Source organism: Rhyacophila brunnea, unplaced genomic scaffold (assembly GCF_057557595.1).
Source record: "Rhyacophila brunnea isolate RB1 unplaced genomic scaffold, BYU_Rbru_1.0 scaffold_23, whole genome shotgun sequence".
Classification (NCBI taxonomy): domain Eukaryota; kingdom Metazoa; phylum Arthropoda; class Insecta; order Trichoptera; family Rhyacophilidae; genus Rhyacophila; species Rhyacophila brunnea.
This window is the reverse complement of record NW_028232893.1, coordinates 6,307,282-6,334,166: the sequence shown is the minus strand read 5'-3', so window position 1 is coordinate 6,334,166 and position 26,885 is coordinate 6,307,282. Positions and strand designations below refer to the sequence as shown.

The following is a 26,885-nucleotide window of genomic DNA, read 5'->3' as shown; positions in this document are numbered from 1 at the left end:
ATACCTACTTAGATATTATTTCTGTAGATTGCAAATTAACTTACAAATTATAACTACATATTGACATGAGTGGAAACCTGTATAAAAAACAAATTCGTTATACCCACACAGATTCTGGATAATATTTATTTTAGCAAGTACACATTTTTGTTTGAACTACCTATAATAAGTGTGTTGGACTTCTATTAATTTTATTAATGGTCAAATCATACTTTTCTACTACATTATTGTAAAAGGGTTAACGACACCGTTGTATTATCGTTACATTCGTTATTGGTAATAGCTAGTTATAAAATAATTAATGTGCATGTTGTTATACATGTTTAATATTGTACATACTTAATTAAAATGAATTAGTTTTAATTTTTATAAAACTTAATAAAAAATAATTGTCCAAGTTATAGATGATCTACGAGTTGGTACATACTACATTCTAATTTTATTCAATTACACCCAATTTCTAGTAAAAATCTATCAAAAAATGACAGATCCAAACTGTCATACTAGTAGATTAGATCCTACAAACCTACTTATTTTTTATTCGAAAAACCGTTGGCAACGTATTCACGGAAAGATTTTATGAAACCTTCAACCTGAATGTACATATAAAAAAGGTGCACAATCCAGTTGGCGAAGAAATAAGATTCGATCGCTTGTCTCATCTCGTAACCATAAAACTATATGTTAAAAAATACGGTAGTTCGCGAACTAGGTAGGTAACTAGTTCGCTAGACTCGTTTTCATGAAACTACATATGAAAAAAATAGTTGAACTAAACTATGGCAGTGCTCTTCCCACCCACGTTTCTTCCTATACTACGCGCGCACTTTAGTTCAACGGAACGATATATTCAGTTCGCCTGGCAGCGTGTCCTTCGCACCCGCGTGTCTTCCTATACTGCGCGCGCACTCTAGTTCAACGGAACGATATATTCAGTTCGCCTGGCAGCGTGTCCTTCGCACCCGCGTGTCTTCCTATACTGCGCGCGCACTCTAGTTCAACGGAACGATATATTCAGTTCGCCTGGCAGCGTGTCCTTCGCACCCGCGTGTCTTCCTATACTGCGCGAGCACTCTAGTTCAACGGAACGATATATTCAGTTCGCCTGGCAGCGTGTCCTTCGCACCCGCGTTTCTTCCTATACTGCGCGCGCACTCTAGTTCAACGGAACGCAGCGCTCGGAATGGAGCGGAACGCCCCGGAGCGCCGTTCCGGTTCGTGAATTCGTTGACAATTCCGTTCCGTCTCGTGGATTCCTCGAATCTACCGTTCCTTCTCGTGGAATCCTGATAGCGAGATGTCTCGTAAAATTCTCGAGCCTCATCAGAATATTTAATATAGCGTTCCGGTTCAGATTGTGTTGAAATTGAGGAATATGAATTGGTATATAAATATATTTAAAAAAAAAATCTTTTTATTAAACAATGATTTTACTTGTTGACTACCCCTGATTTTTAATAATTCGTACATGTCGATACAAATGGGTGCCACAGTAAGGCAAATTTCTTAGAAATGCATCTAGGTATATTTTTTCCTAACAATGCATTTCTAGACAACCCATGCCTGATAATAAAAAATACAGTTTTTATTGAAGAAAGCACCCTTACATGACTGTATTGCTCTCTTCCGTTTTCTTTAAGACAATATGAGATAATAGTATATTATTCTATTCTTCAGTGCTATTCAACAAGTTTTTTTTGCTCTCAGACAAAATCACAAAATACATCATTTATTTAGGGTAGGTACCTACTACTAATATCGATAATAACGTTAAATTACTACGCAACTTTTTTTGATTTTCAATTAAAACATATGAAATATCTACATAGGTATTGTGAAAAATAATTCATTTGTTAATTAATGTTTTATGACTAAATAAATTACCTCTGTGTATGTATCTACCAAGCTTGGATTTTAGACCCTTTGGTATGAACCACAGGGCTTAGCTGACTTGGGTAAGAGTGTAAATCGCGGGTTCCCAAACAGTTATGATTTTGAGTACATTAAATTTGTAATCAATACGGGAGTGGAAGTCACAATATTTTATGGAATGAAACGGGAGAGAAATGGATGGAAGAAACAAAACAATAACTGTCCGATTGACGATTGCGTAAAATATAGGATAGCTAACTTTAGGTACTAGGTAGGCTTGACGCATTCATAGTTTTCACAATACATCATAAGACAATCGAGGCCGTTCATTAGTCGACCTGTTGATATTAGATGGTATGCAACCAACAAGGTGTCTTCCCATCGGTATGGAGCGATATACAACCGAGGAGGTTTAATAACGCTATTGTGCAAGTAAATTAAAATGTCAGTGGTCTCTGTACAATTTTTGCGTGTATGGGCATCTTCATCAGGGGGAACGAACAAATTTAAACGTTCATAGTATTACCCATATCATGCTGAGCTAGGTACCTACTCTTATTTTTTATTTCGGTTTTAGTTCGGGCAGAAATACTTCGCAGTGAAAAAATACTCGTAGGTAGGTACCTACCTAAACTCTTTACCTATCCTTCATGTTATACAGAAAATAAAGCTAATGGAAAAAATATATTGTTGAAGATATTAAAATAACCATAGTAATACGGTCCTTTGAAATAAATCATTAAATCAATATAGGTAGGTACCTACTTAGTTCATATTTTTTGTTTCACAAAACTTCTAAGTAGCAAAGCTGTTTACTATTCAATAATAATACAATGAATCCTAACTATTGTGCATTGAAAAAAATATTGTCGCTGAAGATTTTTATTGCTCCCAAATCGACAGAAATGTTACGTAAGGAAGAGATTTTTTTGTCTCAAAAAAAGGTTTTATAAACAATAACTAATAGCACATGTAATTTTTGATTTGAGGGCTTTGAAAGAATAAATTTTCTTACAAAATATTAGTTTAAACAGCAATCCTCGACTAACAAGAGGTCGTGGTCGTGGTCGTTTACATCGTCGTAGTATTTATTTATAAAACCATAATAATTATAAAAAAGTACATACCCACCTAAATCAAGTAGGTACTATAATAATTATTGTGTCTTGATTGTGAGTTTTTGTTGGTGTTTTGAATTATTGTTTGTCTTGTGATTGGAGAAACTTGTCGCATACTATGCAAACCACAAACATAGTGGTACTCGTACTATGATAGTACTAAGGATTTTTATATAGGTACCTACTGTACAATAATAGCAGAGTACAAATGAGTAAAAATAACAAAACTGTGTAGGTATTGCCAAGTGGTAACGACGAAATCTTAGAACAATGTATTTTGAGTTGTTTCCCTATAGAAGTTGGGTATAGAATAGTACCTTACACTCCGGTGATTTGGGTAAGTGTCTAAACTCTATCTTATACCTAGTAACATAAAAAGCGAATAAATATTACGTATTAGTTATTAATTTCATATACCTATTATCGCAAAGGTATTTTTTGTTATATATTCATAGAATAGATTCCTTATTACAGAGGTATTTGAGTCTCATAGGGAGATTTAAAATACTGTAGAAAAATTGACGCGGCATTTTGTTTAGGAACATCACTGTGTGACGTGTTTCTTCTCACCCTCATATGCACCTATATATTATATAATACATAACATATAGATTGCATTGAGCAAATAATACATTGCGAAAACTCATGCGATAGATGTTGACGAAATAAAAGAGGTAGCATACATTTAAATAAAATCATAGAGGAATCCAATGGGAATTTACTTACATAATAATTAATAGTTTCAACAACATCAGAAACCTATTAGAATAAATTATCCCACATGCCCACATGGTGTAAATATTTGAATATTTTTTTCTAATATCTACAAGTCTGGGGTTGTTTAAAATTATGCATATTTAATAATGAATGCTACATTCGTAAAACTGGTGTATTCATTAAGTGCTTAATTTTATTAAATTAATTTATTATGAACCATGCTCCTACTTTTTCGTACATGATGGATTTTGATGTGATTAAAAAATTGTTTAATCAAAATATTTCCAATTTAGGTACTAGCTTTAAATAAAGTAGCATGTAACTTGGTTTAACCAATGTACTTATCTTCTGTTTGAGACTTGAAGATAAGATACCTTATCGTTATTGATTTTTGGGTTTTCAGCGTGTGAAATTCTTCATTCTTTGCTCGACGTTTCGGGTTTGTTGCAGAGGCCATTATCAAGAGATATTATATGATATCGAGGAAAGAAGGAAGAAGTACACGTGGTGAAAACCTAAAAATCAATAACGATAAAGTATTTTCACTCATGTTTCCATTTACACTTATTTACATGTTTTTATTCACACTACTGACGAAACAAATGGACAATTGTATTGGTTTGTCCATTATTTCATATATTTTTATGTTTCCTACTCCAATTAGATTCATATACTTACATTTAGTTATACTTATTTGTATAATAATTATTATTATGAATGATGTATTTTTTAGTAAACGATTTCGTAAACTTATATTATGATATATTTTTTATGTTACGAACAACTGATTCGGGCGAAGGTGATGAGGAAAATGTTTTATAAAGTACATTATGTAAAACTAAGATATTTTTTTATATTACAGATATTATATCTAATATTGCACATTTTTGAAAAATTATTGAGCGTTCCTGTTCGTAAAATTTTCCATTTCGAGCACTGACGGAACGACATATTCAGTTCGTCTGGCTGCGTGTTCTTCGCACCCACGTTTCTTCCTATACTGCGCGCGCACTCTAGTTCAACGGAACGACATATTCAGTTCGTCTGGCAGCGTGTTCTTCGCACCCACGTTTCTTCCTATACTGCGCGCGCGCTCTAGTTCAACGGAACGACATATTCAGTTCGCCTGGCAGCGTGTCCTTCGTATCCACGTTTATTCCTATATACTGCGCGAGCACTCTCGCGAATCTCGTTCGCCTCGAACGACATAAGCGCCAGGTGACACGGGACCGATTTGTTCGCTGGCTATAGATTAGTTTTAAAAGATACGTTCGTTCGAGAACGACGCATGTCTAAGTCACCAAAGTCAAAATAATAAAAAATACAATATCACGATGGCTGCCAGACTGATCGCTAGGAAATATTTATCTGTTTTAGGTCGGTTAGTATGAACGTTTTCTTAATATACATAAATGATTCAAATTATTAAGTATTTTATGCACCTAACGCTGATATCTATCTGTTGATAAGAAAATATTGTTGGTAGAAAGCCGTTATATATTATTATCCTAAGAGATTTTGGAAAACTTACCAACAGCTCATTTAAGCGACATTTTATTGTTATTTTTACATCTTCACTTCAAAATGTGCGCTACCGATTCATCTACCGATTGAATTGAACACATTTCAGAAATTTTCCATGATTTTACATGTACGTGACGTTTATATCCGATATTTTCTTACACACCGTATAGGATCGACATATTTACTGGTCAAGCCTAACAGATTGACGTCTTCGTCGCTTATGACCTTCTAATCCTTTATTTGACAAACGAATTCGATTATTTTTTTTCAAATATCGTAATGTAGGCATTGGCGTACTTTTTTCCGCTGAAAAAACCATAATTTTGGTACAATTCACTAGGTATAATATCTTCCGACAGCGGTGTACGCCACTGGCCGCCATTTCATAGATAACGTGATAATCCAAATTTGATTTTTTAAAATACTTCTTTGTGGCTGTTCACTCACTCTATTTTTTATTGAATAATTACCTAGGCTAATAATTTCCATAGATCAGAATATAGTCATATTAAACTAACAAAGTTGCCATTGCAAACAATGAAAGAAATTAATACGAATTGTTATAGTCATCAAAATGTGTGATAGGTATTGTATAATATCTACCTATTTTTATCGTCCCTATCATCATCAATCTTGACCTATCCACTGCAGGATGAAGGCCTCCTCAGCCTTATTCTACTCCTTACTTACACATGAATTGTTATATTTATCAAATTCGGTGATATTACATTTATCCACATATTCATATCGTCATCATCATCAACCAGGATCAATCCACTGCTGGATGAAGGGTTCCGCAACCTGATTCTACTACTATATTATACCTATTTCTATAGTCCTTATGATCATTGACCTGAACCCATCTACTGCTGGATAAAGGCCTCCCATGCCTGATTCTACTCTTTTCTGTCATTTGAATTGCTGTATTTATCAAAATCGGTGATATTATATTATATATATATTTATATTTCCATTATCATTGTGAGCCTGAATCAATCCACCGGTGGATGAAGGCCCCTCTAAGATGAAGGTCCCTCTAAGATGAAGGTTATCCCAACCTAATTCTACTCTTCTTGGTCATATAAACTGCTATATTTTTTTTTAAATTTGTGATTTTATATACCTACCCATTTATATCGTCATTATCGTCATCAACCTGTATCAATCCACTGCTGGATGAAGGCCTCTTTAAGCTGATTCCACATCTTTAGGTCTTATAAATTCCTATTATTATCAGATATAATATGTATTGCTTTATTATTTATCAACATTTGTCTCGATATGAATGTCCCGTACCGGGAAACTATATTGTTTAAGGTTAATTTTTAATTCAAATTTTGATTTTTTAAATATTATTCTAAGACTGCAAGCATTTATTTTTTATAGACAATGTAACAAAATAATGTTTTAATTCATTTTTTACACTGCTAACCTTCTTCTATTATCTCAATGGGACCCGAAGGAGATTAATATCACGTTATATTGGATCGCTATTTATGATAATCACATAATATATTGCTTTATATTCGAATGATTGAGATGTATAATTATTTATCATATTTAACTGTACATACTTACACATATATTGTATTAAAATTAAAATGTCAGTGGTAGCCCATCCCAAAGGGAAAAATATGGCGCCATCTATGCATACTTCACAATTATATTAAAATCCAACACCGCCAAGCCGTCTGCAAGACCTAGCGAGACAGACTGGCGACCGCCAGCTGGCTCAGCTAGTATTTTATAATATCGCATGGATATATTTACACGCTCCATTCTCAAAGATCAGTTGGCGGTGTAATGTGCCTTTGAAAAAAATCAGATTCCAAATTTAAAAAAGCTTATTTCCGCCATATGGCTACCGAATATTGTTTTTTTCAGTGTCTCTGAATTCGCCACTTGACCTTGTTATTTTTCTATCTCTACCTACCTCTACCCATTTATAGGTAGGGTTGAGCGAATGGCTAACAACCAATCCTTAATAAACTATGTATTACGTTGGTTCTGGAGGTGATATAGTGAAACCAAATACCTACATGTAAATGTCATTTGTTGAAAGATGGGTAATATTACCCAGGCAACTTGCCAATTTTTTTCTATAATCAAGTAATTAAACAAATAAAATTATTAAAGTTTTTATGTAACCTTTTAACTGTCGTAAAAAAATGACAATAGGTACCTCTCATGCTGTATATAACTTGTGTTTTCATAATTAGGTACATTTAAAATAAATCATAATTACTATTATTTGTTGTATCCCTAAAAATAGTTTTTCTTTTTAAAAAAATGGTTTTAAAACTTTCATTTTCATAGGATAGTCATTGAATATTGAAAATATATTTGTATTTTAAGGAACCAATAAATTTTTCACGTAATTTGCTGAAAAATCAAGTGGAATATCAGATAAAATACAACCTATATTCTACGTTCACTGTTCAATAGCTCGATGACAATATGCTAATTATTTATTTCGACAGGGAATGGCGCTCAATCCCGAGGTATCGCCTCGCTGTCAGCCTTATCAGACACCCACCAAATGCTGCAGAAGACATGCCGTGACTTTGCGGAAGGAGAACTCAAACCGAATGTTGCAAAATTCGACAAAGAGCACCTTTTCCCAGGGGATCAAATCAAGAAAATGGGCGAACTGGGGCTTATGGCAATAGCAGTGCCGGAGAATTATGGAGGCAGCGGTCTCGACTATCTGGCATATTCCATCGCTTTGGAGGAAGTGTCCCGAGGATGCGCTTCGGCAGGCGTGATCATGTCGGTGAATAACAGCCTGTATGTCGGGCCAATTATGGAATGGGGGAGTGAAAAACAGAAGACGGAAAGTGTGACTCCGTTTACAAACGGTAATTGAATTTTCTATTAATATTTTTTGTTTTCTTTATGACTTAGATAGTATCGCACCCAAAGAGTTTAAGCTATAAGTGTACGGAGTCAACAATCGTAATATAAAGTACTTCTGCAGGGCTATTCTCTAACTCCAAAATCAATAAAAATAGTGATAAATATGATGTCGTATTCATGCAATTGATTATCCTGGAAAGTTAACTGTCAGGTATAATATTTTTTAACACGGTTGGTCATAACCACGTTAACAGCGAGCTGTCAAATGTAATGGAATAGCACGGTTAACACGTCTTTCTTGATTCCAAATACATCCGAATAGAATCTCCCAATTGGATGCTAAGAATTTATTGTAGATAACCGCCTTGTTTATGGTAATTGCTCTGAGTTATATCCATGTTATTTTGGTGGTTGACTAATTAAATGTTTTATTGTTTCCTTGATTGGTAATGTTTGTGTTTCAATAGATTTTTTTTCAGATTTATTAAAAATGTCTTTTTTAATAGTTAAATTTTAGTTGAAGCGATGATTGTAATGTGAGTCAATCGTTGTTAGATTTCTAGAAAGAGTCTTAGCTGTATTTTATTAAAATAACTCCACCGATCTGTTTACAATACCTGATTCCATAATATATATTATATAGTGTGGTTCAATTGGTATCCATGAAATATTGAAATTCTATGACGGTTGTAGAGGATAATTTATTTTCACCTAAGCATCCCTGGTTTGGAAATACTAAACCCGGTATTGGAATTACCAATCCCGGGATTGTAAATATTAATCCAGGTATTGGAAATAATAATTCCGGTATTGGAAATACAAGTCCTGGGATTGAAAATTCTCTTGGATATTGCAATTCTTAACCACAACAAACCCTTTGTCAGCTCAGCTATGTTGTGTAAATTAATATTATATAATTTCTCTTTCAGGTAGTAAAATAGGATGCTTTGCTTTATCCGAGCCTGGTAATGGATCTGATGCTGGAGCTGCATCCACCACCGCCAAGTTATCCGGAGACTCTTGGATTATCAACGGGACAAAGTGCTGGATTACAAATGGTTACGAAAGCGAAGCTGGCATTATCTTCGCAACCACCGACAAAAGTCTCAAACATAAAGGTGAATAGATTGACTATGTCTGTTCATCTTCGGTACTATGACTTAATGTGGTTCTTGACTGTCTCCAGGAAATGTTTTCACTCCATTCTGTCTGCCACGCTCCCTCTACCGCCTTAGCGACAGTAATGTTGTGTTTCTTTCTACACAGTCCAACCACCGCAGTCAAGGTTTTGAGATCCTCGGGGTTCCAGCGGCTAGCTCAGGTGTCCATCGAACCCCGGATTCACAAAAAAAAGAAATTCGAACGGTTGGAGTGTAAATAAAACACAGTCCTTCGTGCTCGTAACGTGATATTGTTTATATTTTACATTTTTAGTTTTACAAATTATATTTGGGATTTTTACAGTGGTAGTCGTCAGGTCCGTACCTATCGGAAAGGGGACGCTTACTAACATCCTTTTTTCTTTCTTTTTAAATTCCTCGTACCGACGCCATCCAGCAAAAAAAAGGACTCTCGTGATTGGCCAAATTTTATCGCGTGATCTTTGATTCGGCGAATCACGAGCCTGACCCTGGCGCCGGCGCGCGAGGATTTCACGCACAATGCGCGGCAAAATTTATTATATTTAAATCCTTATATTTAGTCTTAAAATTATCTCTTTCATCCATCACCATTTTTACTTTTTAAATTAAAAGAAATACTTACGTGGTTGAGCAAGGAATCAGATTAGATGTTTTATAAAGCCGTTTCTAGAGGTCAGGGTTACGTTTCGACTTAAGCTACTAAATGATTATTTTACACCGGGAGAAGCCCGCCTGTAACAGGGGTGTATCAGTTTCCCGGCCCTTCTGGTCTGTTGATCGATTTGACCGATTGGGTGTCTTGATACAAACATCTTATGTCTGATTCTAATGGGACACCTTTGATTAGCAGCTTGGAAAATATAAAAAAAATTGTCGAATGTATTTCTGAAGAGAACAATACATTTTTGTGAGTACCGTAAAAGAATTTTCATACACTAAAAGCGCTGTGAAATAATTACGTTTGAAAACTACTGGACTACTCGAAGATGGCTTTTTATTTCCAATAATTCTACTTGGACATTAAGCAATGTATGGAGATTGCGTAGCTAAGAGAATCTTCTGCTTACGAATCTGCTGCCCTCTACCTTTCCCTGCATTATGAGATGGAGTAAATCGTACTTCTCATTACGAAAAATATGGCTCAAGTATGCAGCTTTTCTCTTGTCTTAAAACCTCCTCATCGGTAATGTGGTCAGCCCAAGGTATCTTCATGATATCTACCGATACACCCACGTCTTGAAAGCTTCCAGTATTCTTATTGTCTGATCCTTTAATGTCCAGGCGACAACCCTGCAGACCTGTATATAGATTGCAGAAGAAATGTTTCATGTTATCAAAAGAGCTTCTTACAATCTCAATCTGGATTTTGATCTCATGGTCAGAGCTCTGGTCTTCGTGTAGACGACAACCGAGGTATTTTTACATGCTCCACCCTCTTCATAGAACTTTGCACAATATCAGGCGGACATCTCCGAATTTTTGTTTACTTATTACTATAAAAAGGTTTTTTTGCATATTTATACTAAATCCGTATCTTACTTATTGTATTACCAATTCTAACAGATGCATTTCATACTCGCCTAGTGTCCGTAATTCACTATCCTATACCACTCAATAGAGCAAACAGCTACGACAGCCAACAAGTTGTATTAACAATAGAATTAAAATACATACCGTTAATTTTTGTGAATATGTAACAAAATAATTATCATTATTCTGTTTATTTTTAGTTTCCTTATGTTAAGCTTTGCCCCCGCGTTATCATACAATCAACATTTGTTTTGTGTGCCATTGTGTAGTTTGACCTCTTGCGTTTGCAACATGTTTATTTGCATTACCACTTAGAATGTCTGTTATCTATTCAATTCTATGACTACCTTTTAAAAACAATTTTTGTATTATGATCGAAATATCATTGGGCTGGCAAGTCACTCGTCTAATGGACATAAATTATGCAGTCAACAAAGATGTTAAAAAAAAACCTTCTTCTATAGAGATACAACCTGAATGTATATATTCAATTTCAATAATTTGACATTTCATTCATCTATTACTGTATCAAAACAGACATTTGAATATAAAATTTACCTGTGGAATGATACTTCCTCGTAAATTTAATATAGGCTGCCAAAAGCAATGCGTTGACCATTTTTTTTAAATACGAATGTAAAACATCGAGAAATGCGTATGTAGGTTATGTAGACAAAGCAATAGACTTCCAACCAGAATGCGAGCTGCCATTTTGTTTTTGGAGCTGCCAATGGAAGAAGAAAATAATGAAATAATTATGTACCAATAGAACCACACATACAATATTGTTCGATTAAAAAATAGAACTAAGTACCTTAAAAATTCCTAGTATGAAATGTGTATAAAAGTCCACGTTCTTTGGCAGTCATGCAGTTTCCTGGCCTGACCTAAAACATCTAAACCTGACACTACAACATGCCATGAGGCCGAATGACATTCAATCATAAAAACAACGAGGAATGTATATAAATGTATTGTTACCTCAGCAGGAATCTAAACCCTGAGCACCCGGATGATGCTTTTCAATCTGTGTTTGATCCGGAACAAGGTTCCAGTGGATTAAGCTATAGCCTATCTTATAATATAAAGCCTAGCGCAAAAGAATGGTGTTAAAATTCGGTGGTCCTATTTCGTAGCTGTCAAATTCGCAATCCAGTTAACAACTAAAAAAATATTCTAACCAGTAGGTCTATTCTATACACAAGGCGGTCATCGGCAGCTATCGACGGTATTTATAGTATTATAATTGTTACAATAAGGTCAAAACTGTCTTATCTCGCTCTAAAAGTCAACACAGCCAAGAAAGGGGCTGTTAAAACAGGTGCCGGACGAAATCCCGAAGGCTGAAATCCCGAATGTAGAATTCCCAAATGGCTGAAATCCCGAATGGCCGGAGTCCTGAAGGCCGAAATCCCAAAATATAAAAAAATACAAACAGTAATAATTCTCAACAAACTACTAATTCGAAAGCAAAAATACTACTTTTTATAAAAGAAAATGCAATAAAGAAAAATGTATATATATTTTGACAATTATTAATATTTTCGTTTCCATTTTTCCACAAAAAATGGTTTTTTGTCTCTCCTGTAAAATTTGCGCAATTCAAGATAAGTGTTAAGATTGCGCAAATTTGTACAGGAGAGACAAAAACCAATTTTTTCGGGATTTCGGCCATTCGGGATTTCGGCCACTCGGGATTTCAGCATTTGGAATTTCGGCATTCAGGATTTCGGCCATTCGGGATTTCAGCATTCGGGATTTCAGCCTTCGGGTTTCCGGCCTTCGGGATTTCGACCCAAACCCTGTTAAAACATAGCTCTTTTGACAGTTTCTCAATACATAAATACGATAAACTACCATCGATAGCCGCCTTTTGTATAGAATAGACCCACAGATAATTTTCATTATTATTAAATCAGTCTGTGTTTAGGGCAAAGAATACGTCATCTAACTTTTAATTAACGATTAAAATTAAGCACATTTTAATTCCGACAGCAAAGATCCGCCTAGTTTTGGGGCCAAACTTTGTGATTTGATATCTATTATGGATCAGTTGAGGTTGAGTGAATGACCAATAACCTTTTCTCGTAAAAATGCTTGTCACTCTGCCTCTCTGTAAATATCCGAATGCCCTGTTTTTTGTTACCATTGATTAATTCAGTAATGTATTTGATTACTTTGACAGGCATCTCGGCATTCATTGTTCCGAAACCGACGAAAGGCCTTTCGTTGGGTAAAAAAGAAGATAAATTAGGAATCAGAGGTTCCTCCACCTGCAATCTGATATTTGAAGACTGCGCCATACCGAAGGAGAACATACTTGGAGCGCCTGGAGCCGGATTCAAGATCGCCATGATGTCATTGGACGCGGGGAGAATTGGGATCGCGTCGCAGGCCCTTGGAATCGCTCAAGTCAGTTGTATTATTTAATTGTTTTCTTTTTTAACGCTATAACAGGCTATAAAGTCCAAAAATGGAACACCGAACAAAACATCTACAGAAACAGGCTTTGAGAAAATCATATAGATGTATTATGACATTTGGTTCGATAGAGTATCCTTTTTTATTCTATTGACCCTGATACTATGCGAAAGAAAACCCTTCTTCTGTGTAGATAGAGTTTTTATGTACTATGATGGCCGAGTGCAGTTAATGGTCATAATAATTAAGTAGCTGAAGATTCGAAGATGAGATTCAAGTGGATAGCTAACTAAGTTATGTAAATCGACTCCATAATATTTTTTTTTCTACCATGTTCGATCCAAAGAGAATGATGGTTATATGTAAATTGTACGTAAAACATTTCACCATGGCACAGTTCGTCGTGAGCTTTCTTATCGGAAAGAGATGGCTGTATACTATACGGTCTCCAATTTTATTAGATTCAATATGAACATTAATTCAATTTTCATAGCTGATTTTGGCAAAATTCATGAATTCAAGAATGAAAACCTAACCTAACCTAACAAATAATCCAGTATATCGGCTATTTTCTGAATTTGTTTGCTGCTGGCTTCCTGTGTGTAAACCGAAAAGAACCGCGTTTTATTTAGGGATGAATTTTAAGTCAGTACTATACGACCCAAAGAGGTTGTGTGTGTAAACCGAAAAGAACCGCGTTTCATTTTGGGATGAATTTTAAGTCAGTACTATACGACCCAAAGAGGTTGAATGGTCTTTAATATACGGCCATATATTTCCAATACAACATTTCACGGTGAAGTGTGATACGGCGAACTGTATATGTACAAGTTTCCGGACAAGTTTCTTGCATAGGTAATATATATTGTGTTGACCTGAAAACTGCCAATAACTCATTTTTTTCCCTTATATGTCTCCTTGTACCCTTTAATCCTCAGCCCCCTAATTAAGTTCGAATCACTGGTTCAAGTTTTATTGAAGTTTCTGTTTTTTTTAAACAGGCGTCTCTAGACGTAGCAATGGAATACGCATCAAAGAGAATGGCGTTCGGAAAGTCCATCTTGAAGTTGCAAGGAATCCAGCAGAAGATAGCTGACATGGCGCTGAGGATAGAAGCCGCCAGGTTGCTGACATGGCGGTCAGCGTGGTTAAAGGACAACAAGAAACCATACACCAAAGAGGCGGCTATGGGTAAGCTTGCCGCTTCCGAAGCAGCGACGTTTGCATCGCATCAATGTATTCAGGTACGAATATAGTTTACCTTCACTACCACGCCAAGATTATTTTTTATTATTTTTCGTATAGAACATTTTTATGAGTAGGGAAGAACAGACCCTGAGATAATAATATAATTATTATATAGCAGTGGCGAAGCTGGGTTTAATTGATTTTTAAAAACTAACTAACACCATCTGTAAATTGTAGTTTTAGTTCAATAAAAACAAATAAATATGACTAAAAAAGTTTAATGTGCACTGTTTATGGCGGATCTTAACAGCCTACCTCCACCCTTCGCCACTGTTATATAGTAATCATAAAATATATACAAATAACTATGGCAAATGTTGCAATTTCTTCAGGTCAATTGCAAAATCCAATGGAAATTTTGCCAAATATCATCGTTATCAAAGTTTTGTTATTATGAAAAATTGGAATTTAAAATAATATGTTTGATTTCAGATTCTCGGTGGAATGGGTTACGTTAGCGACATGCCTGCGGAGAGGCATTATAGAGACGCCCGCATCACGGAAATCTACGAGGGCACCTCAGAAATACAGCGTCTCGTCATCGCTGGACAGCTCGTTAAAGAATATGGACTATAAAAAACAAAATGGATGCTACAAATCTAAATGAATCGATGTTTTTATAGCTGTAATTTTAATCATTATGTATTTTTAATAATATCAGTAAAGCGTCAATTACATTGAGCTTCTTTACGAGCTGTTTGTTGGCGAATTTATAATCTGCCTGTAAAGTCACATAGTGTAATCATCGAACAAGCTAACATGTTCGATGATTACACTGGGCGACTTTACAGGCAGATTATAAATTCGCCAACAAACAACTCGTAAAGAAGCTCAATGTAATTGAAGCTTAAGTAACTTGTACAGAGGCTGCTTGTAACAGAATATGAACGATTTTAACTATCTATTAATGATTGATCCTTTTTTAATACTAGTAAGAAATTTGCCATCCAATGATTCAAGATTGAACATAATATTATGTATAAATTTGTGTTGCTAGCTTTCAGAAAGAATTGTTTATTATTTACATTTTGATATATCCAAGACTGAAGTGACTATATTCTTTTATAGTTATTACTCCCTTCAATACGTATAAATCTTTCGCCTTTAGTTATAGTTAGTTCCTAGTTCAGACCAACCAAGTGTTGCTGTCAAATTAAATGTTTATACAAATTTGCATGCTTTGATAAAAGTTGTGGCCCCCTCTACACCCTATGCGGGCGACCCTGCTGACGGTCAAACGCTGTAGTAGGCGGACAGCGTAAAACAACACTACAAGACAATATTATCACTACTTCCAATAGAAGAGTAAAGTTTTTCTTGCGAACATGCCAACATTTGTTTGTTTGTCAGTGTATTTGCACATGTTTTTCATCCGCCGTGAAATACAATTAATAAACACGGGCATCTGTATTAAAACATTTTAAACGTTTTTATACATTGCGGGCAGATGTATGTAGGTCTGTACTAGGTGTGCAAGAAGTCTGAGGCTAATTTGTATATCGGCTTCTTGGAATTACCAGCGTGAACGATCAAACTTTATTTTTAATGTGTATTATAGTGGACCAATTTAAACATGGATATACGCAGGTGCTATATCCTCTTGTGCGTAATAATTAGGCAGGACTATTGAGATTATTGGTACGGTTACTATTGTCGACTGTACTTACATCAAGCCTGTTAGCATCACCTTCTTTGTCACTTTGACTATGTCTTGTTTTGTGCCAAAACGATTGAGCCTCATGGAAATGTGGTATATTTATAGGCTTAATAGATACACTTTGATTTATGACTTTTAATACTCAATGACTATTCTTGCCCAAATTTTATAAGGATGTAAATGTTTAATAAGTAAACTGCCATAGAACAATTTTATATGAAACAATTTTTTTGTGTTACTTTTATACTGTATAGTATTCAAAATAATATATTTTTTCACTTGCAATAAATAGAATGTTTTTACCACAGAAACTGTTTTTTATTTCTTCTCTAAAACCGTATATACCTACCAAAGGTGTTTAAAAAAATCTTCCACAAAGATGGAGACTAAATGTATGAAATTGAACCAAAAAAAGGACCCCTGCGAGGCTATTCTAACATATCACTTAACATCCAAAATGTGATAAATATATCACCTTATATTCAAGCAGTTAATTTATTATTACAATAACTGTCAAAAGCGCTATCATTAAGCACTCCCGCTCTTGGTTGTGTTAACTTTTAGAGTGAGATAGAGTATGTCAAATATATATTATTGAAAATTGAGATGTGACTATTTTGAAAAATAATCATGTCACGGGTTACGATTGCCGCCACAATTTATAGTTCTACACGAGCCGTCAAATATCGAGTGGCGAGTAGTAACATATTTTTTTTAATACATACTGCAATGACATAGCTGATAAAATTGTAGGTTATGTTGATATGTTCAATTCTTGTTTGACGTTTCAATACAAAATTCCGTGGTTCGGGTGGCCTCCACGAGCATACCCGAGCTTCGCAAATAAGTGACGTATTTCACACGACGAATTACCAATTATAGTGGAATATGTATGTATGCCTTATGTATGGAATTGCTTCCGTATTAATTTCAACTAATAAAAATAACGGAAAAGTGTTACTGTGATAAAAGTTAAGAATAGCACTGCTGCACATCTATTCTATACACATAACTGCTATCGAGGGTAGTTTTTCATTTTTTGTATCGAAGTATTAGCACGTATTGTAACAATTACAATAAGTCAGCCGTCTAAACCAGTGCTCCGCAAGCTTTTCCAACCCATGACACACCAAGTCTTCCCAGAATTCCGCGGCACACCACACGTAAAACAATTTATACACCAAAACATGGACTCCACATCCTGAAGGGGGACCCCAGCCTAAGATCTTTGGTGGGCCCCCCTACCTATCGCTAAGGTTAAAGACGGTGTAATACTCTAAAATAGCGTTTTTCAAATAGTGTTCGAGGTAAAATTAATGGTATTGATTTTATGTTTAGCGATTTTTTGTATGGTTATATTCTATTAATATAATTATGGTTAGTTGTCAGGTTAGGAATAATTATTTGTCGAGTATTGATACAATAATAATAAATTGTGTCCGACAATCACATGGTTTAAAATATTAATACTTACTAGCGTAGTAAAATAGCGCCGTAACCGACTTTTTTGACTCGAAAATGGGAGCTGAACTGCGATAGCCTTGTCGGAAATCCGAGGATATTTTTTATTAACCGAAATCCAGAAAATAGCCAATGGAACATCGGCGAACTTCAGTTTTAGCATCCCGTCGCCCCTTTTTTACGTTTTAGCCCCTTCCTCACCGTCCAGGTGACAACGCTGGTGCGCTTCAGTGGGGACGCCAGATAGTGGGGACGCGCGATGGTGGGGATGTCCGCGCAGACTGTAGGTGATGTCCGATGTGAAAGTATTGGAGGCCGCGCGCTATAAAAATCATTAAAAGATTCTTGCGAACGGTTATCTATGATATATCCAATGACAATAAATTGCCTCTTGTTTAATTCATCGACACCCAAGTTACTAATAATTGTGTGCCATTGTTAAGAATATTCGATCGGTGTGATTTCGACTATAGCAATGTACCTACTCAATATTATATTATGATCAACCCTATCTAGCTGTGTTACTACACACATATAAACCCTTGTACGTGAACTAAGCGTCACTAATATTACTTACTTACTATTTCATATTTCAACTCGGACCATAAAACTTTTTCAAACTTAACTCAACTCTTCTCATCGAGTTGTTTCACTGCCGATCGAACACTTTTATTTACAACATGTAACTGTAAATTAATACATGACAAATAAATATCTCTGAAGATTAACATCCATTGAGTCTTATTTCTGACATACACCTTCCACTGGACCACGTGAATGATTGGGGTTCGCAGGCAAGGATTTCCGTTGCCGAAAACATAACAAAACAAAATCACAGATTTTCTTAATAAGTGATAATGAGTATTAAACGTGTTAAAATAATTGTCTGCTTTAGAAATGAATATATAGTATTTTAACAAGAAAAAAACCATCGTTAGAATAATCCGTGTTTTTCGTTTATCCACGCCCCTTCTCCCCACCATTAGCTCGGATAATCGGGAGTCTACTGTAGAATGAAATATAAATCAGTGGATTAAAACAATGAAGTAATAATTGAATAGTCATTTATTAAAATTAATATACAAAACAACAAGAAACAATCAGTCAGAATCTATACCAAACTCTTTATCAAAATCTTTATTGGTTATCTTTTTATTCTTTAATTTTTTACACAGGGCAACATCTTTGAGCAACTCTTCCATATCTTCTTTGCTCATTTGTGCTTTTCGTTTCTTAGCTTTTTTAACACCTCCCTCTTCTTCTAAAGCCTTCATTTTCTCTTTCTTCTCTTTCCTCTCCGATCTCTTTTCTTTTTTATCTAATTTATGTTGTTTAGATTGCTTCCACGGTTCGCTTTTCTTGAATTTCTTATTCGTGCTTCCCCCCTGCCATTGGCCGGTCTCTTTAAATATTTCCAATTTCTTTAGCCGACTGACTTCTCTCTGCTTATCTTTATACGGTATTTTATTGAAATCCAAACTTGATTCTGGATTTCTGAACTCTTCCTGATGCTTCGGGGTGACCTCAGGCATCTTGGGTAGCCTTAGAAGTCCATAGCAATTAGCCAAGTGTCCCAAAGATAACTCTTTGACTTGCAGTAATAGACTGCATTCGTGTTTGCTGTAAGCTCGAACGTGAGACACAAACGCACGGACGCCTTTGTCAAAAAGTGCTCTATCTTTTACTTGAAGTTTACGGATAGTGCTTATGACCTGAAATGATGTAGAAAATATAATTATTTTAGTCAATACACTGTGGGTTAACTGTTAATAATTCATAGTGGAAATAATTGGGTTGATCAAGTTACTAGAATGTGAAAATTATAAGTTGTAGTGTCATGGCCGCCGTCGTGGCGCTGCGATATATTATGAAAGTATTGTCAGTATGTAGTTCTCGAAACGACCACGCTTCACGTTAAACTTGCCGCAGTCTACTAAGAAATCTAAATAAAATCATCCTCCTTCGCGGCGATTACATTATAATCGCGTCACGGCGACAAATTTAGTCTATGGTTTCGTCATTCCGCAGAATGTTTTGAATGATCACTATCTCTATAAATTCAATAATGGAGAGTGCTAACTCTAATGTATTAGTATTTTGAATTATTATTCAATATTCATGCTAATTTCAATTAATTTTAACAGTTTCTACATACGCATAATGTTAAAATTACTTGCGATATGATATTGCATCGTGGTCAATAGTGAAAAAAATTCAAGTTCACCTTGTCCTTCTGTTCATCTGTAAATCCACCAGCGTTGTTTTTCAATTTGATTTCCTCGAGAGCGACCTTTTGGTTTCTTTTGATAAAGTCAATGTATGCCTCCTCGGCCGGCAGCAACGGTAGCAAACAGCGACCTGGGAGTCCGCCGCGAGCTGTTCTACCCGCTCGATGCACCAGAGATGCCGCATTGCCTGGTGGTTCCCATTGGAGTACCCATTCCACCTCTGGAATGTCTATACCTCTGCAAAAGGATGTGAACATAGATAATTTGGAACAAACTCAAAAAAAGAAATATTCTTGGAAAAAATTTGGAATGAAAAGACCCACGCCATTGCTTTACAGAGAGAGCTTTACCAATAAAACTCCTGACTTAAGTAGTATCTTGATATTTTCCAACAAACACGCATATAAAGTATTCTTCGATTTCGTAAATAATGGTAACGAGGACGAATATTGACTCTGGGTATATTAAACTTAATGTCAGACAGTAATATCGAGGTTTCACTGTAATAAATACCTACATTAGTAATTAAAATCTGTTTTAAGAAGGTGGGCTCTAAATAATTGCTTAGTCTGATGCGCAGGGATCGAAAAAGAAATAAAGTTCAATGTTTTTATCATAAGTAAAATTAGGTATTGCTTTACATTACGCTGGGTAAGGAAATTATCACAATGCAACTAATTTTATAAGCGGTATACTTTAACATACCTAGCTAATACGTCAGTACAAAGAAGAATCGCTTTCTCGGCACTTCGAAACAATTCCATTATTCTCGGCCTCTTGTGCTTCATCTTTCCGTGGAGCGCCAAGAACTGAATATTCTGTATGACACTCGGTAAAACGCTACCCCAGTAATCAACACATGCACAAGTCGGCAAAAATAACAATGCCTTTTTAATCTTCTGCTCTTTTATAAATGTAATAATTGCGAGGAGTTTGTCTTCTGGCTGGACGATCATGTAGAAATTTTCCAGTAATATCGGTGTGCTGATGGATGATTTCTCTTTCACGCTGACTAAGACAGGGTTTCGCAGCCCAGCGCGTGCGAGGTCTTCCAATTGTTTAGTTTGTGTAGCGGAGAATAGCCCGGTTCGTCGTTGGCGTGGTAGATAGCCGAGGATTGCTGTCAGGACGGAGTGGAAACCTAAATCTAAGAGTCTGTCTGCTTCGTCGAGAACTAGAAATTCCTGAAAATGGATGTCAAATATCATTATTGTTTTACTATCAGGGTTGAAAATTGTTCCCAGCATTAATTACAACTAAATCACTTTTGACACCTTAGAAACAACAGTAGAGTAATGCAACTTAAGAACGATGCTAGATTTGGTCAAAAAAGACAAATGAGGTTCTGCAGGCTTGTTCTAATATTTCACTTAACATCGAAAAAGAGCTAGTTGTGATAAATATAATATCACATTTATCACTTTTCATATTCCGGCGGTTAATTATGTAAGAAAGTTAACTGTCTGAAGGTCTGTCAAAAGGTGATATCTTTTAACTGCGCCTCTGTTGTAACTAACTAACTGTTGTCTAACTTGGATGAGTAGGATGCGGTCCGAGTAGCTAGGATACAAGTAATTAGTATGAAGCTGTCGCTTGGATGGCACTCGGTCCAAGTGTACTTGGATCGTACTTGGACCGTATCAACGTGGCTTAACGTGAGAACGAGACAGAGTACGTCAATTTTACATTTTTTTTTTAATTATTAATAACCATGTCCTTGCTTTTTCGTACAAGGTGGTTGTTAGTAATTTTGAACAATCACAAACACTCAGGCTTTGAGAAAAACACATAAATATTGTGTCCTCACCGGGAATCAAACCCAGAACTTTCGGGTGGAAGGCCAGTGCCTTACGCACTGCACCACAAGAGCCGCCCAATTTTACATATTGAGAATTGAGATGCAAGATGTTTTGAAAAATAATTACATCAACATCTCCGTGTCCGGCTGACATGTCTGGCAAAATGTAGGTTATGTTGACTGTTTGAGGTTAAAAGGTTTAATGTCTATTGAAAAAACTTTGCGCATTTCGACGTTCGGGAACCAAAACCATATGACATGACTAATAGATTAGATGGCGCTAGTTCGGCTTTATCATCTCGTGTTCAGTCTTATTCGCTTGGGTTCAGCTGAACGAACATATCCAAATTTGAACGACATGTCTACCAAGAATTAAAGATAGCCGAGGCTAACTGTTTAATCACTTTGTTTAGTGTAAAGAATTCCTAACGTGCTAATTTTGACCAATGATAATAACGGAAATGTGCTAAAGTTATAACTGTTAAGAATAGGCCTGCTGAGGATTGAACTAGTGACCAAATTGAATTAATTGACCTCAAAGTTAATTAATATGAATGCGATTTCTACTGTAAATTCTACAGAACTGTCTTTACAACATTCTTTAAATGAGGTCTCGTTGTCAAATTGTTCTTTATTATTATTATGCTAAAAAATTTTGTTAATTTTTGTTTTATCAATATTTTTAGTGTTTGAAGGAGGATAAAAAATCAAGCCAAAACATTCAAATTACATTTATATACAATCGAATTGATTTGCTTTTCAACTATTTCATTTGCGACTCGAGTTTGACCTTTCTGCATCTTCAGGCACCAGTAGTAACTGTACACTGACAATGAACACAGTTAATTATCACTTATATAACTGTTACGCCGAATGCGCGAAATTGACTATTACATGAAATGGGCAAAATGTTGCCTAAATCAAGAAAAATGCAAGCCCGTTGCCTTATTCATGAATTAGACAAAATATCTGCCGTGTGCGTGAATTCAGCAGTAATTTTTCTGCCTAGTTCACGCATTGGACAAATTAGATATTAGCGTTACGGTGGTGTTTTTTGCAACTAAACTAAATGTGTCAAATGTTCATGCATTGGTCAAAATTTATGTATATTATCTATGGTCAAAATAGATGGTCGCACTCCGGTGGTATTTTTTGTAACTAATCAAACTAACCAAATGTGTCAAATGTCATTGATTATAATATAAAAATATACCAATCAATAACTACAATGACGTTAATAACCATTTATATGTGCAAAAAAAATCTAGAACCATAATAATATGATAAGGAAGAATTTTATTAAAAGGTATTTTCGCGATTTGATTCGTGCTTGGGTATCAACCTTGCAATGGTCGATTGTTTGTTTGTGATAGTTTGTTGATACTTGTTAACTAACCTCAAAATGGACATTCAGTTGAATTCAGAATTATAAAACCTAACCTAACCTAATAATAATAATATTATATTATGTCCAATTATAACTAATAAAACCATCCGTATTAAATTTACTTTTTCTACTGCCATGTTGACAGTTTAAGAATTCCATACCCTGGGGAATTCACGTACTCGGTAGATAATTTAACTAATTCATGAATAAGGCAACGGGCTTGAATATTACATGAATTAGCCTAAATTTTTCCCATTTCATGTAATAGTCAATTTCGCACATTCGGCATAACATAACCAATTTGTGCAATAAAAAAGGTACCTTATTACCTACTAAGTAAAGGGTCGAGTATAAAAACAAATTTTGAATATTTAAAGCGCATTAAATTGTCATTAGTACAAAACTAAATCAATTCGAATTTAAATTCAAATTCCATCAAGCACCCTTGGTCGATGGTATGTATTAATTTTGGGGAATGTCGTCAAAATATATGACATATTATTTTATTTGAGATATGACAATTATTTATTTGGGTCAATGGTTTCTGCCAATAGTCCTTGGAATGAGGTGCAGGCCAAGGCTAATTTACAGCAGATTGAAAAACAGTTTCATAAAAAAAAGTACTACTATGTAAGTGTTAACTCAGATGATAATAATTAATTGATGTTTATTCACCAAGTTTTTCATGTGTATTGACAAATTGTAGTCTTGTCTCCTGGCGAGCATATCTTCCAATCTTCCCGGAGTACAAATCAATATATTTCCACCATCTTCCCTCAGTAGTTTCACATCGTCATCCACTGAATTGCCACCGACCAAAAGTCTCTGCGTAAACTTCGATAGCTCTGGCATCTTTAGAAAATGATCCAGTACCTGAAAAATATATTTTGTAAAATTGTCATTGTAAGAAGTCTTTATGACCCAAAAATGGAGAATTTGTGGTATATTAGAGCCCTAAGCATAAACAATAAGTGAACTTTGTAGGAATGATAATCAATTGAAAGAAAACAACTTCGGTGGCTTGATGACATACGAAGAGACTTGCTAGCACTAAGAGTGATCGACTGGAGGACTGGACAGAGTGGAGGAGTCTGCCTAAGGCAGCCAAGTTCCATCTCGGACTGTAGTGCCAGAGAAGAAGAAGAAATATTTTAATGATTACATATAATATATTTCTACCATAAAATAGTATTATTTTAAAACACAAATTAAGAATAGTCATTATTATCTCGTATCATAAGATATCCGTTTCATAAAACAAAATAAAATATTACATCATGTGTCTGTGTTGCCAGCTCTCTCGTGGGTGAAATAACTAAGGCACCGACGTCATATTTCTTAAATGGAGTTGTCTTTTCCCTTTTTAGCAGTAGTTCCACAAGTGGTATCAGAAAAGCGAGGGTCTTGCCAGATCCTGTCACCGCCTCCGCAGCGACATCTTTGCTGCTTAGTAATAACGGTATTGTTGCTGCCTAAAAATAAAAAAAGAAAGTGGCAGATATTGTCCAAAATAACAGGTGGATGTCATTTGGGTGAGTATTTGAGACAGGAGATAAATATACAAATCTAGTAACAGAGTAGATCAGAGAGAGAAACCTTTAACTTTGTGGACCATGCTATTATAAACGCCATTTGGAATGAATTGATATATTAATTTGTTTATATTACTTATTATATTGTGTAGTTGTTCGATTTCTATCGAATAATATAGATACATTTTGAAATACATCTAATTGAAGTTTCCTGAATACGCCCTTATTAGATTACGGCTAACTAAATACAGCCTTCCAACATGAAAAAGTGGGAATGGGACGACTGGCCTCCGGACAATTGGACGCCGCACTGTCGTAGACACGTGTAGACGAGGTATTTTAATCATTTTATATCTACTACCTAGTAGTTTGAATTCATTTTACTCTTAAGGCCATGCATTAGTTGAGGCACGGTCTAAAAAGATCGTTGCTAGGCGATGTGCGGATTGCGGGTCGCGGGTGAAAATGACGCCTGTCAAACGAAATATTATTTCTCATATAAATCCAACATACGTCCATTTTATGTTCTGTTTATTATTCTATTAGTATCAATAATAATATATTCATTGACATGTTTCCTTTTTAAAGTAAATGGGTAAAGTTTTTAGTCATCTTTACACGATTTTAGAATTAATTGGCCCGTCGCCATCACGCAGCAAAGTGACGTGCGTCCGACTCCACGTTCTCTCAATGAATGCGAAGCAAGTACAAATTTTCGTCGCGCGTACAGTTGAACATTATTTGGCGTTTCACTGATGCGTCACCTTAACAGAATGTATTCTTTATCACGGATTGAGAATTTCCATGCCTAAGGCTATATATAAAATAAAAAACTCTTTTTTCGTTGGAACTTAAACATATGCACGATTAAATCATTGTTTACGTCTGTATATTTACATTCTCACCAACTATTAAATCATAATATAATCATTGAAATATAAATAATAATACTGAATATATTTTTTTAAAGTACATATAAGTACCTAACGTCTATTTATTTTTGAATTCCGTGGCGTCCAGTTGTCCGGTGCCAAATCGTCCTAGACCCTGAAAAAGTTCCCCCGGTAAAGAAACTCTGACATATGATACAATTTTATTTAAGTTTACTAAATTTCCATTTTCACCCCCAATAGCTCAGACACACGATACAGCAGTTAGCATGCGTCGACGTATGTCTTACTTGATGCATTTGGAATCAAGCAAGACCTGCGCCGATGCACGCTAACTGCAGTACTGTGTATTTGAGCTCTAAGCAGAGCATATTGCCGTCCACAGAGTGGAGATTATCTTAAGGAGGAATGGTTGTTAGCCATTTGCTCAACCCATTAGCTTGTTCTGGATCATATTTAAAAAATGTATATTTTGTCAGGTATAGAATTATGGTATAAACGCACTGCATTATCAGTAATGTTCAATAATTTAGACAAGGAATGAGAGATATTGGGGCGCCAATATGATACGCTCTCCTTATCTAAAGCGCAATGCATTTGCTTATCATACGAGGACTCCGGGTTCGATTTCTGCTGATGTCACATTATACCGAAGTGATTAAAAATTAATTCATTTAATAATATACTTATTCTCTTTTAACACCGCCACAGGCAATGAGGGCCCAACGACAGTAGTGTAGTGAAACATTAATGCAGTAGATGAAGTGAAACAATCTAACACTCAGGCTTTGAGAAAATCACATAAATATATTGTGACCTCACTAGGATCGAACCTGGAGCCCCCGGATGAAAGGCTATTGCCTTACGCACTGGACTAGGTATAAGGGCCTGTGTGTCGATGTGATTATTTCACTACTACTACTAACGGTACTATGGCCTGTTGTGTTAAAATGAAGAAAAAGTTAATAAAGAGTGACATAATAAACAGTTGTCATTTTATATATGTTACGCCGAATGTGTGAAATTGCGTATTGCATTAAATAAGCAAAATTTTGCCTATTTCATGAAAAATGCAAGCCCGTTGCCTTATTCATGAATTAGGCAAAGCATTGCCGATTTCGTGTAATACGCAATTTCACACATTCGGTCTAACATATACATCAGTATTTTGGAAAATATAATAAAAATACAGTATAGATTTATATAGCCAAGTATCACTTAGGAATTATAAAGTAAATTATTACTTGGACAGGTGTCATCTTTGTAAAGCCCATTTTTCTGATTCCTTCGAGCACAAATTCGCTAAGCGGGGGCTTTACACCCTCCCATGTATTGTTGGCCATGGTTTATATCAAATAAACCGAATATTTCTTAAATGACTTTAGCGTCGTCAATTTGACATCACAGCACGTGTGTTTGACAACTGAGTTTGACAGCAGTAATTGTCTATGGGTCTAATGTTACCAATTTTTTACCGTTTGAGAACACTATAGATAAGTAGGTA

General features: G+C 35.4%; 2 protein-coding genes across 9 annotated transcripts; one reads left to right on the top strand and one right to left on the bottom strand.

Annotated features, from left to right (window-relative positions):
- The first annotated feature begins 5,032 nt into the window (after window positions 1-5,032).
- On the top strand, window positions 5,033-16,396 carry Arc42 (Activator-recruited cofactor subunit 42). Of its 8 annotated transcripts, none has more exons than XR_015071206.1 (7): window positions 5,033-5,084; window positions 7,712-8,089; window positions 9,017-9,205; window positions 12,945-13,171; window positions 14,182-14,424; window positions 14,861-15,088; window positions 15,259-16,396. XR_015071206.1 is itself a non-coding variant. In XM_085950777.1 (6 exons), the coding sequence occupies exons 1-6, from the start codon at window positions 5,042-5,044 to the stop codon at window positions 15,002-15,004; spliced, it is 1,224 nt and encodes a 407-aa protein (XP_085806903.1). In that variant the 5' UTR covers window positions 5,033-5,041; the 3' UTR covers window positions 15,005-16,396. The 8 variants fall into 8 exon arrangements, 4 of the variants coding, with proteins under 4 accessions (XP_085806903.1, XP_085806906.1, XP_085806905.1 ...); XR_015071205.1 differs by having other exon boundaries at window positions 14,861-15,095; window positions 15,256-16,396; XR_015071208.1 differs by having other exon boundaries at window positions 5,033-5,088.
- Window positions 16,397-18,599: 2,203 nt separating this feature from the next.
- Window positions 18,600-26,821, bottom strand: LOC147069377 (putative ATP-dependent RNA helicase DDX55 homolog). Its single transcript, XM_085950884.1, has 6 exons — window positions 26,626-26,821; window positions 24,234-24,431; window positions 23,635-23,832; window positions 20,480-20,958; window positions 19,771-20,011; window positions 18,600-19,258 (listed from the first exon to the last, which is right to left on the bottom strand). Exons 1-6 carry the CDS (start codon window positions 26,722-26,724, stop codon window positions 18,647-18,649), a joined length of 1,827 nt encoding a protein of 608 aa, XP_085807010.1. The 5' UTR covers window positions 26,725-26,821; the 3' UTR covers window positions 18,600-18,646.
- Between the last annotated feature and the right edge of the window lie 64 nt (window positions 26,822-26,885).